The sequence below is a fragment of the Neolamprologus brichardi genome, chromosome 15 (genome assembly GCF_056152115.1).
Source record: "Neolamprologus brichardi isolate AB-2024 chromosome 15, ASM5615211v1, whole genome shotgun sequence".
NCBI lineage: Eukaryota > Metazoa > Chordata > Actinopteri > Cichliformes > Cichlidae > Neolamprologus > Neolamprologus brichardi.
This window is the reverse complement of record NC_142118.1, coordinates 30,594,655-30,607,500: the sequence shown is the minus strand read 5'-3', so window position 1 is coordinate 30,607,500 and position 12,846 is coordinate 30,594,655. Positions and strand designations below refer to the sequence as shown.

Here is a 12,846-nt window from a genome sequence, read left to right as displayed (position 1 = left end):
CAACTCAATTCCCACAGTAAAATCTTCAGAGAGGAATGGGAGTAGTTCTGATGTTCCCTGTGACTTTGATGCAACCGTGACATGCTGAGAGATCAGCATCCAACTCTTACCTGATTCGAGGATGCTGGAAGCCATCGGTTGTGCTGCTCTCCTCCAGTTCTGCTCCAGTCATCAGCTGAGACCACAGGCTCCGCCCTTTCCATTCTTCCTGAAGCAGAGCCAACTGTGACAGACAGAAACAGAGTACTTTTGAGTGTTTTATTGTAGAAAGTACTCTTCATCCACCACATTCCATCCTCTAAAAAAAAAAACCCTCATCAGAAAATAACATGTTTGAACATGATCTTATAGTGAACTTGGAGTTTATTGTTCAAACCAGAAGACCTCATGTTTTCTTCTACAGCAGTCTGAAAAGAAAAGGTTACCTTTTTAAAGAAAATTACTTACAATGAACACTACTGTTACATTCACATGAAGGCAATGGTTGTGTTTATTTATATACAAACACTTTACACCTTTGTCAGGAGAGTACTACAGCTACAGACCTCCTGCTGGGCATAGTTGAGTTTGTAGGCTCTCTTTACAGCTGGGTCAAAGATGGTCTGTGGTGTCCACACTTTGATCTGCAGCAAGCCCATGTTGACCCAGAACACTCCAGAGCGAGCCAGTGAATTGGAGCCTTGGACTTTGCTCTGGACATATTGCTGCAAGCAGGTAAGGCAGGCTTCCACCAGGCCATCAGGGAGTAGTTTAGGAGGCAAGAAGTCTCTAAAGACTGTCTGGATCTCCTGGGCAGCAATAAGAGGGTCAGGGTCCTCCACCAGGCTCTCACAGCTCTCCATGTAGCCTTCCTGCAAGGTGGGAGGCAGCACGTCAGCCATGCTTTGAAGTTGCCGACGCAGGACTGCACCTTGGAGCCTAAAGTCGGTACCCCTGAGGAGAGATAATGCAACCGTCATCAGCAAAGCCCAAAATAAAGATTGCTGGTTAAGGACATTTAATGTTCCATTATACCTGAAATCAGCCAGCGCACGGATGCTCATGTTGTCCCAGAGCACAGCAGAAAGATCCTGCAGCTGCTGAATCCTCCCTTTCCAATCCCCAAGTCTGACATTGGAGAGGGAGAGGAAAGCCTCTCCTGAAGGCTCCCATGAACCACCCGTCTTACTACAGCTGAGCACTTCCAGTACGCAATGGGACCGCACTGCTTTGCTCAGCAGAGCTGGACCCTGGAAACCATATTGCATAAATGTATTAAACAAGCAGAAAACCAGCAGTGTTTCTGGAACAGTGAGTTTGGAGATATTAATAGCTGTTACCATGTTATCTGTTCCTTGGTGCTGCTTTGGATCCGTCTGGGTCTCAGGATTTAGAGGGTCCCATTTAAGCCAGTGTTCTGGGTTTGAGGTTATGCTGCAGGTCCACAGGGAGGATAGAGCCTCCGACAGAAGCTCACACCATACAAACGGCAGCTCCTCAGCTGGCTGGAAGATAACACATATTTCAGCTTTCACATATTTCAGCTTTAAATGGGGATTTTCGTTTGAAAGGCTAACTTCTGGACATGAAATGTGCCATGTGAGAAATGTGAGTAAAACTGTTCTCAGCAATTGGTTCTTAATGTTTCAACCAGATATAAGTTGAACAGTTGTGATGTAACAAACTCTTTTAGCTGAATATCAACATTTTATATGTGGTCAAACAATAACTACTGACCCGGTCACTACTGAGCAGGAACCACAGTGGCTGCAGCTGTCTGACATTCATCGGGGTGGACTGGAGGCAGTAACGAAGATGTCTGGAGAGGTCGCGACGTAAGCAGTCCTCGGCCTCCTGGTCACTGCAGGTCAACATGAGGAGTTCAGTATACAGTCCATCAACAACATCCAGAACAGGTGCTTTTCTATTTTTGATTACACGACAAAGATGAGCCTCACCTAGGAGAAAGAGCTAGATGCAGCAAGTCTGTGCTAAGTCGTAGCTGATTTAGGACGGCAAGTTCCTCCATCAGGGGCCAGAGCTGGGCCCTGCGGCTGAGCTGCTGCAGCTCCTCTACGGACAAAGGGACTCCGTCTGCGGACTCGTCATGCTCCGACATGGAACAGACTTCCAAGAGCCCTCTGGAGGTCATGCAACACTCCTGCTGCTCCACACTCGACACCAACTTCTCCATCACCCCTTATGGGAAAACATATGGGAAGCATGCCATCATGTAATGTTTCACATTCATGCTCCTGAATGTTTTAATACCAAATGGTATTTCCAAAAGATTTATATTGTAGTTAGGGGAGAATCTTGAAGCAACTCTCTACATTCCAGGAAACATGTTCAACAAAATCTGACTCTAAAAATAAAGTTCAAGATCAACTCCGAGATGGCAACTGAGCTTTCCTGTTTCAGCACAGGTGATCAAAGTAAATTCAGTAAACCGAGCACGTGGGTTAAGCACATGTGTGAGTAGAGAAACAAAACCATCATCAACGGAGCGCCAATACTACAATTCAAGTGAGAATAGCAGGAGAAGGAAAGTGAAGCTCAAATGTGGAGTTTATTGATAGAAATGTGAGATGAGTTACCCAGGGCAGATACACCCTCAGTGAAGTTTTTATTCAATTAAAAAAAATAGTTTTTTTTTTTTTTTTAATTGAATAGGAAGGCTGAGAGATTTTAAACAAGGAATACAGATCCTGCTGGGACAAAATAAGCCACTATGAAGCTGGAAAATGAACTGGATCCAGGCCTGATCCGGTCTGAATCCATGCTCCTTTTCCATTTTGGACTTTTCAGGTGGCTCCAGTTCTACGTTGACCCACTGAGCCTGATCTGAGTCTGAACTTTTAAAATGTGTGTATACATGTATGCTCACTGATCAGTGATATACAGTAAATGTTTGCAGTACAAGGCAAGTGAGAGACAGCTGCATTAATGTCCACAGACTCACACAATTAGAAACATGGAGGCTGTACAGATTGTATTCTGATGATATATCTGTGATGTAATCACAGTCACTGTTGTTATATATATAAGAATCTTATTCTGAGCCCTTATAAATATCCAACAATCACATTTTATGGCAAAAGCTTTTCTGCAACTCAAGCTCACCTGACTTTTGAGGGTCCAATTGGTTGTTTGCTAAGAGAACGAGGCCCCAGGCTTCTAGGAGACTTTCTTTGATGTCCAGTCCGAGTCCAGCACCCTGAAGTCGAACCAGCTCTTGCTTCGAATGAATCATGTTGTTGTCCAGTTTTAGTTCACTCACATCCAGGGCTTTACTCAGGAGCCTGAGCTGAGATGCACACTTAGCTACTGACTCCAGCTGAAAAGACAGATGGATATAGTTTCGACTCATAAATATAAGAATATAAAAGAGTGAGTGACAGATGGTACTTAAACTGGCTTTTACATTACTTTATTATTAGACCTAGCTGATGAATTATATCCAGACCTTAAAAGGAAGAGTTTTCCCCAGGGTTTTCTGAATGCCCTTCAGAGCTGTAGCTACAGACACAGGGGTGGACAGAACAGTCTGGATGGCTGTTGAGGTGGCCTGCAGCTCCTGGTGACCTCTATTTTTAGAACAGCAATTTCAGAAGAAAGTACTTCAGACTAAATAAAAATACATATACAAATACAAATTATTTGTATAAATGATACAAGTATTTGCAAGAAAGGGATTTACTCAAACGTGGCATCAGCGTCTCCCAGGAGAAGCTGTGGCAGTCGGAGGATGAGGTGTTTCTGGACCCACTGCCAGTGCAGAGACAGCACAGAGATGCCCTGAGAGTCGGGTGTCAGTGTGCTGCACACATCCCAGAATCGATCAAGCCACTGTAGCAGCTGCAGAATCTAAACGCACAATGAAAGTGTTGCAGTTGGAGACCATTCTTGTCAAATTTAAAGTTGTATTTAAATAAAAGAAGAAAGACACAAGAGTAGATGTAAAGAGTCAGATAGCGTTCTAACCTCAAACATAATGTGGTCTGAGATGTAAGGTTGTCCGGCCTGAACAGCCTGCAGGATGAAGTAGCCCGACAACTCAAAGAAGGTTTGCAGGTGCATCAGCACAGGGTGTGGCAGGTGACCAATATCCACAGTCCCTGTGAGGAGGATTTGAGTATTTGTTAACTTTTAGAAGCACTAAATTATATTCTAATATAAAAACCAAAGTGCATACCTTTACTGAAGGCCGTGGCTATTTGCAGTACAGAATTCGGACCAGACAGGTTAACGGCACAAGTGCATACAACAGACCTCTCTTCTCTGTCCATCATCAGAACAATCCTAACACACAAACCGCTCATTAGCAGTCCATTTGTTAACACAGCAGATCTGCATAACTTTATATACGACTCGGAATTAAGAGAATGGCTCCTTGTTATTTCAAGAGTGGAAAGGCTAGATAACAATTAGTCCCACCTGTTGGCAACTGCATTTAGTGCCTCTAGGAACTCCGTGTATCTTTCTTCATCCTCAAAGTTGCACTTGTTGGCCAAAATGTCCAAGTATTGCTTATTCCACCGCATATCCACCAAAATCCTGTATTCATCTGGCAACACAACATTTGTTTAGATGTTATCATTTACCAATAGATAGATTCAGTTTTCTTGAAGTTTTCCTAAAGTCATCTAGTAGCAGAAACATGCAGTAAATTAAAAAACAAACAAACAAAAAAACTTTTATTAAGACTTCAATATTCTAGTGTGCGAATAGATTTCACTTTTCTTTCACCGAAGAACAAGAAAACTGTTTACCTGTGCTGTGGGGCTGGAGTAATTCTGCTAGTGACTTGCCCTTAGCAGCAAGCTTGCTACCAAATACAGCCTTTAAAGCCCTGTTTCCTGCTTCCACCTGGACCAGCGCGGCATCTGCAAGAGTAAACCATCACGTTATCAGGGGATCTGAAGTTCTGAATAGCCCTGCCATCAATTTGCAAAACAATTTAATTTCACTTTTTGACATTAACTTTGTTTCAAAGAATAAAGCACCTTTGCTGTAGTCTAAATGTTTGGGTTGTTGTGTGTAGTGTAGTTTGTTTGCACTATAACAAACCAGGAGCATATTTGTGGCTCTTTCCCAAGTGTGACAGCCAGCTGCTGCGCATGATCCAGTCTCCGTGAGAGGCTCTCTCTGTGAGCAGTCTCACTGCCGTGGGGATCAGCCTCAGAGCATTTCCATCCTCCAGACCCCCCACTGCTTCAGAGAACACCAGGCCTTCATGGACACCGCTGTTCTGCAATACCCTCTGTAGGTCACCCAGACTCAGAGGCTGGCTCCTGCAGAAATAAAACTTATGTAATCACTTCTTTAATGAGAAAATGTATGATTTAGCTGGCGTGACTAACTGATTTACCGTTTGCCTTGGAGGCTGAGTGTGTTCAGACAAAATAAGAGGACCTGCCCATCTCTGATAACAGTAGAGAAGCAGGAATCCTCTGTAGAGAGGAGGGCAGAGGGGAAGCTGTCAGGCCAGACTCCAGCACACAGCAACCCACAGCCCCATTCTTCTGTGTCCAGGATGCTCAAGTGCTGCTCAATCACCTGCTGGGCTTTCTAGGAAGAAAATGAACTCATGTTTATTCATCCTTTATGAAGGCTGACCATTCCAAATATTTCAGGTTATCCAGAGTTTCCCCTGATTTTCAGTGGCCTATCAGAGGCTATCAGGGTTGTTGAAGGGTGGTGGTGTCCACCCTTGACTGCATTTAGCTGGATCTGAGCAGACAGTATGTCTCTGAACACCTCAGAATTCATCGGACTACTTTTGTTCTGTGCCACATCATCAATAAACACTAGTCTCCCAGTGTTGCTGGCAGCCATGCATGCCCAAGTCATCACACTGGCTCTGCCGTGTTTTACAGATGATGTGATATGGGCTGTTCTACCTTCTCCATCTTTTTTTCTTTCCATCATTCTGGTAGAGGTTAATCTTGGTTTCATCTGTCCAATGAATGTTTTTCCAGAACTATGCCAGTTTTTTTTCTTCTCCCCAATCTAGTGACCAAACGAGTGGCTTGTACCTTGAAGTGAGCCCTCTGTATTTACTTTCATGCAGTCTTCTTTTATGGTAGACTTGGATATTGATATGTCTACCTCCTGGAGAGTGTTTGTTCACTTGCTTGGTTGTTGTTGCCTGTTGAGAAGGGGTTTCTCTTTACCATGGAAATGATTCTGCGATCATCCACCACTGTTGTCTCCCATGGAGTTCACCAGTGCTTTCTTTCTCAGGACATACCAAACCGTAGATTTTGCCACTCCTAATATTGTAGCAATTTTGCATTTTTCTTTTCTCAGCTTAAGGATGATTTGTTTCACCTGCATGGAGAGCTTCTTTGACCTTATCTATCTATCTATCTATCTATCTATCTATCTATCTATCTATCTATCTATCTATAGAAAAGGTAGATACATATGGATTCCAATACAATATGGAGAGAGATATAGAGATCGATAGAGAGATATATCTTGAAAAAAAACATAACAAAAAAATACCTTCTGGTTGGCAGAATTGTGCTGACAGAAAGAGTAGGCCTCCCCACAGGCATGCTGCAAGGCGCTGGGCAAATCCACACCTCTCTGTAGCTGGCAGCTCAGCAGAGTGGCAGCATGAAGAAGAGAAGCCACTGATGAGGCTGGGGAGTCTAACAGGCAGAGGCCAAATGCTTTGATAACTGCTAAAGACAAACCGAGGGCTTATTTATTTATTGTTATGCTGTTAGCACTTACCCCAGATAGCAGATTTAACGGCCTTATGTATTTCAATCAGCAGATCACACACACAGTCCCCAGTCACCCCAGCAGTGTGAAGCAAAGTCTTTAGGTCTAGTGTGTCCCAGCACACAGCTTCGTGTTCCCCTGGAATGTAAATCTCCACCCCTCTGTTCCTCATAGCTCTGGAGAGCTCCCCGTGCACAGGATCCATGGTCAGGAACAACCTGAGAAGAAAAACAAACAAACAAAACACACATATAAGAACTGTTGATGAACATTAGTGAATGCAACAAACCAGTGAAAGTTGTACTTTTTTATACTACCTGAAGTTAGGGTGTGGGGTGATTTTGGGAGTGCTCCCATCTATGACACCACGTTCGTTGATGACAAGTGATCCACCAGGCTCCAGCAGAGCATTGAGGCGATCCAGCACTGAGGCACTAATTACATAAATGCACAATCAGTGCAGTTGGTTATAGTGTTCGTGTCACGGCTGACTTTTATATAACTACTGTTCTTGCTTCACATTTCACAAGTAAAAAATGTTTAAGATGAGTTAGAACACAGTTACACATAAGCTAACATTTCTCACTTGCAGAAGTTGACGTTGTCCATAAGCAACCAGTCGCCAGACTGAAGGGCCTGGACGAGCATACCATCCAACCACTCAAAACCTCCGTTTGTCCAGCCGTCCTCCAGCTGAGCCAGACGCTCCTTCAGCAGCGTAAAGTCCATCTGAAGCTTGGACATGTCTGAGGACAATACATGTAATGTTACAATATTTTAGTAGGCCTGCAGAGTGGGAGCGAAGTGCTCTAATAGGGTAATATGGTACTACAAGGTCATTGAGATAAGATGGGGCCTGATTATTTAAGACCTTGTATGTGAGGAGCAGGATTTTGAATTCAATTCTGGATTTAACAGGAAGCCAATGAAGGGAAGCCAAAACAGGAGAAATATGCTCTCTCTTTCTAGTCCCTGTCAGTACTCTTGCTGCAGCATTTTGGATTAACTGAAGGCTTTTCAGTGAGTTTTCCCCTCTTCTGTGGAACCAGCTTCCAGTTTGGATTCGGGAGACAGACACTATCTCTACTTTTAAGATTAGGCTTAAAACTTTCCTTTTTGCTAAAGCATATAGTTAGGGCTGGACCAGGTGACCCTGAATCCTCCCTTAGTTATGCTGCAATAGATGTAGGCTGCCGGGGGATTCCCATGATGCATTGAGTTTTTCCTTTCCAGTCACCTTTCTCACTCACTATGTGTTAACAGACCTCTCTGTATTGAATCATATCTGTTATTAATCTCTGTCTCTCTTCCACAGCATGTCTTTTATCCTGTCTTCCTTCTCTCACCCCAACCGGTCGCAGCAGATGGCCGCCCCTCCCTGAGCCTGGTTCTGCCGGAGGTTTCTTCCTGTTAAAAGGGAGTTTTTCCTTCCCACTGTCGCCAAAGTGCTTGCTCATAGGGGGTCATATGATTGTTGGGCTTTTCTCTGTATCTATGAAGCGCCTTGAGGCGACATTTGTTGTGATTTGGCGCTATATAAATAAAATTGAATTGAATTACAATATTTTACATACTGGACCAGCAAAAAAAACAAAAAAACAACCAAAAAACAAAACAAGTAAGACACTTAAAACTGTTCCCTTTATATTTTGTCTGTACTCAATAATTGGTTGTTACCAGTGAACACTTTGAGCTTGGTGTTGAGTTTCTGCAGCAGGAGGATGATAATCTCCAGCTTGTTCAGTGCTTCAGAGTTGATTGTTCCTCCAGTTCTTTGCAGTCCTTCCTGCTTCAGCCAATGGCAGAACAGGCCCCATGTCTGCAGCAAGAACTCTGTGTCCTGGATGCCACCATCAAGTGACATCAATCCACGCCTTATTACCATGGCAACTATGTAATCTACACTCTCCAGAACTTGCTGCCACGGGCGCATGATATCCACCTGCAATGAGGAAAAAGGGAAAGACCGCAGGTTGACGGGGTCTGCTATTTTCAGGTTATAAACAAAGACCTGAGTTCTCAGTGTCACCTGCTCAAAGCCTCCCAGTAGCTCTGTGGTGTCCATGGCACTGTTCATGGCCATGATTCTGAGGCGATGTCCAGTCAGTAGAGAGAGCAGTCTCACCAGGCTGGTCTTTCCACTTGCTGTGGGGCCGACCAGTATGGTCATCCAGCCCATGTCCACACACTTCATCAGGGACTCCAGAGGCCTTAAGCACTGGTGTGTGATGGACAGCGGTGTGTCTGGAGCCACATTGGCTCCACCACTGCGATGCAGCACAGAGTAGCCCACCTGCAACAGCAAATGATTGGAGGGTAATTTGCAAACTATGATTTGAAATGAAATAAAACAAAACAAGTTTTATTGTTTTGACAAATCAACAAACCTGTAGGTTGAATGGAGTGATGTGGAACTCTCTGGGGCCACAGTAAGGCTCAAAGTCCTCCCCAAACACCTTCCTGAACACAGACAGCACCTATACAGCACGAGAGGAGGTTCAGTATTGCCACTGGTCATGAACTAAAGTATAAGTGACTCCCAGTACCCAATAACTGCTATACATGCTTCCCTTAGGCAGCATCATTAGAAGACATAGCATACATTTTCACTGCTATGCAGATGACACCCAGCTCTATCCATGAAGCCAGATAACACACACCAATTAGTTAAACTGCAGAAATGCCTTAAAGACATAAAGACCTGGATGGCCGCTAACTTTCTGCTTCTTAACTCAGATAAAACTGAGGTCATTGTACTCGGCGCTGAAAAGCTTAGAAATATGGTATCTAACCAGATTCTTACTCTGGATGGCATTACCTTGGCCTCCAGTAACACTGTGAGGAACCTTGGAGTCATTTTTGACCAGGATATATCCTTCAACGCACATATTAAACAAATATGTAAGACTGCGTTCTTCCATTTGCGCAACATCTCTAAAATTAGAAATATCCTGTCTCAGAGTGACGCTGAAAAACTAGTTCGTGCATTTATTACTTCCAGGCTGGACTACTGCAATTCATTATTATCAGGATGTCCAAAAAACTCACTGAAAAGCCTTCAGCTAATCCAAAATGCTACAGCAAGAGTCCTGACAGGGACTAGAAAGAGAGAGCATATTTCTCCTGTTTTGGCTTCCCTTCATTGGCTTCCTGTTAAATCCAGAATTGAATTCAAAATCCTGCTCCTCACATACAAGGTCTTAAATAATCAGGCCCCATCTTATCTTAATGACCTTGTAGTACCATATCACCCTATTAGAGCACTTCGCTCTCGCTCTGCAGGCCTACTTGTTGTTCCTAGAGTATTTAAAAGTAGAATGAGAGGCAGAGCCTTCAGTTTTCAGGCCCCTCTTCTGTGGAACCAGCTTCCAGTTTGGATTCGGGAGACAGACACTATCTCTACTTTTAAGATTAGGCTTAAAACTTTCCTTTTTGCTAAAGCATATAGTTAGGGCTGGACCAGGTGACCCTGAATCCTCCCTTAGTTATGCTGCAAAAGACGTAGGCTGCCGGGGGATTCCCATGATGCATTGAGTTTTTCCTTTCCAGTCACCTTTCTCACTCACTATGTATTAATAGACTTCTCTGCATTGAATCATATCTGTTATTAACCTCTCTTCCACAGCATGTCTTTTATCCTGTCTTCCTTCTCTCACCCCAACCGGTCGCAGCAGATGGCCGCCCCTCCCAGAGCCTGGTTCTGCCGGAGGTTTCTTCCTGTTAAAGGGGAGTTTTTCCTTCCCACTGTCGCCAAAGTGCTTGCTCATAGGGGGTCATATGATTGTTGGGTTTTTCTCTGTATCTATGAAGCGCCTTGAGGTGACTTTTGTTGTGATTTGGCGCTATATAAATAAAAATTGAATAACTGAGGTGTGCACAACTCGGTTCAGCCACCAGCAGCACAGTTTCCAACATGCTTCTGATAAGAGTTTTTTGCAGTGAAAGTTCTGCCATATTGGAGAACAGTCCTAGCCCCTCCTGACATGAATATCACCAAGCCAGCCAACTTGGTTTTAAGCTTCTGATAAAATCACAGTGGAGGTATTCCAATAGTGCTATTCGTTGCGATTTAATGTTCTTTTCTCTCCTTATAGGAAGTCAAACTGTTGTAGTCCGTAGGATATCGAGATATTTCAATAAGAGGAAATTCAAAATTGTAGTGGGCTAAACACAAACCCTTGTAGAACACCACATTTAACAGATTGAAAAGTGAAGTTTGCTTCCTCATCTGAAGACATGCAATGTTTTGCGATTCTAAATTGATTACAGATGTGATAAGGAACGAGCACTTAAACTGTATGTCAAACTGTCATTCACATACTTAGCAGGCTATGAAAAAGCTGGTAAAACAGTTTACCTGAGCTTTATCAGATTCCGTTCTCATTCTGTCAGCATACACCAATGCCACATGCTGGCCTGGGTTAAAAAATCCAGGTGCTTGGTCAGCCTGCATAAGTTGACACCAACGGAACAAGTCACGCAGGTTGAACTCCCAGGGACTTCCTTTCTGACCCCAATGTCTGTCTTTACACACTTCCTGGACAAGCTGTGGAGAGAACACAATAAAAAAAATGCATTAAAATAAAAAAGTATCCTTGATGCTTTTCTTTATATTTTGTTACATACAGTGCACATACATTAATGCTTTTGTGCATTAAAAATAGTCAAAGTTTAAATAATGAGGTTAAATGATAAATGGTAAATGAACTGGAATTACCCAATGTGAATTGGGTGCACTATCCATGGACTGTCAGTGTGTAAATATTGATGACAAGACCCAGCAACAGCACACTCTTTAAAGAGTTTACTTGGTTGTTAAAAGGGATCAATCTCATGTAGGAGTGAGCAGTTTAGCCACTGCCAAGTTGATGTAAGCATCTGGTGAAGACCCATACTTTGGACAATGCCTCAATCTGGTAATAGAGCTCACTGCTGGCAGACGGGCACCCCCTGAAGTGGAGTGGACAGTGAACACGCTACCTTTGTGGAACCATAAAACTAGCTTTCCAACATGCTTTCCAACATGCTTTCCAACTTGGCGCTATGATGCAGAGTAAGCAACTGGAAAAACGCGACCCACACTAGCACCTGGTGACCAAGGTGTAAAATGTGATTTTCAGTCCATCACGGATGGTGTTTTCTCTGGTCTGGTGATGCATTATACCTAACTGTCATGTCAGAGATCCATGTCATATAACTCTAACATAACAGGAGGCTTGTTTATGTTACTTGATATTTCACAGAGACAAAAATGGTTTTGGAGTTTGAAATTCTCAAAACTGGACTACAATATCCAATTCAGAAAAGAATTCAGCAGATCAGTTTGTCTAGGTTTTCATGGCGGTATGCTTTAAATAATTCTGTTGAAATGTAAACCTCCACACAAGCCTGGAACCCTGAGCACTCAGTAAAGCGGACTGGATGGAGGGAACATATTGATGTTGTGACACTTACTGCAGGGTGTCCTCTAAAAAGAAAGCACGCAGGAAATTACTGCCAGACAGTGCAATCCTGGTTTCACCAGAACAGATCAGGTTCATTTGAGCAAACTCTCATTAGGTCATCATGTCTTTTAGCAAGCAATTAGCCCACTTTTCCCTTAAAGCCTGAAGAAATGCACTGATGGATTGTGGCATAGACAAAATATAAGCATGGATCCATGCTAGCTTATCAATGACACCATGGTAACAGCATGGAGATATTTCTTGACCTACGCTTTGGGTGCTTTAGTACCAACTGACCATTGTTCACATGCCAAGCCTAGCTGACTGTTGTTGATGAACGAGACAATCGTCTCTGTCCAGAGTGGACACATATTCTAAGGGTTGCTTCTAGCAAAGTAACACATCAAGTTGCAAAGCTCAAATCACTACAAACTAATTGTTTGACCATGAGAACGAGTTGCTCTGCTCAAATAGGCTACACTGTCAATCCAATACAGCGTCTTTGGGATGTGGTGGAACGGCAGATTCGCTTCATGGATGTGCAACTGACAAATAACAACCAACTCTGTGATGCTATTATACCAATATGGACCGGAAACTCTAAGGAATGTTTCCAGCACCTTTTTAAATCTATGCCACACAAAAATTTATCTAGTTTTGGAGGCAAAATGAGTCCAACCATGTTCTA

The 12,846-nt window shown here is 43.3% G+C and overlaps 1 protein-coding gene across 1 annotated transcript in view; it reads right to left on the bottom strand.

The window, feature by feature from the left end:
• The window catches only part of mdn1 (midasin AAA ATPase 1), a 62,468-nt gene that overhangs the window by 23,701 nt on the left and 25,921 nt on the right, over positions 1–12,846 (bottom strand). Inside the window, exons 40-62 of the mRNA XM_087852653.1 lie at positions 11,072–11,260; positions 9,102–9,191; positions 8,744–9,007; positions 8,392–8,656; positions 7,301–7,460; positions 7,032–7,148; positions 6,724–6,932; positions 6,490–6,638; positions 5,351–5,550; positions 5,050–5,273; positions 4,752–4,865; positions 4,417–4,546; positions 4,175–4,281; positions 3,964–4,097; positions 3,680–3,846; positions 3,446–3,566; positions 3,103–3,316; positions 1,938–2,178; positions 1,717–1,840; positions 1,320–1,484; positions 1,015–1,229; positions 546–933; positions 111–223 (exon numbers count right to left, since the gene is read on the bottom strand). Of these exons, the coding sequence (XP_087708779.1) occupies positions 111–223; positions 546–933; positions 1,015–1,229; positions 1,320–1,484; positions 1,717–1,840; positions 1,938–2,178; positions 3,103–3,316; positions 3,446–3,566; positions 3,680–3,846; positions 3,964–4,097; positions 4,175–4,281; positions 4,417–4,546; positions 4,752–4,865; positions 5,050–5,273; positions 5,351–5,550; positions 6,490–6,638; positions 6,724–6,932; positions 7,032–7,148; positions 7,301–7,460; positions 8,392–8,656; positions 8,744–9,007; positions 9,102–9,191; positions 11,072–11,260 (4,100 nt within the window). The remainder of the gene's footprint in view (positions 1–110; positions 224–545; positions 934–1,014; positions 1,230–1,319; positions 1,485–1,716; positions 1,841–1,937; positions 2,179–3,102; positions 3,317–3,445; positions 3,567–3,679; positions 3,847–3,963; positions 4,098–4,174; positions 4,282–4,416; positions 4,547–4,751; positions 4,866–5,049; positions 5,274–5,350; positions 5,551–6,489; positions 6,639–6,723; positions 6,933–7,031; positions 7,149–7,300; positions 7,461–8,391; positions 8,657–8,743; positions 9,008–9,101; positions 9,192–11,071; positions 11,261–12,846) is intronic.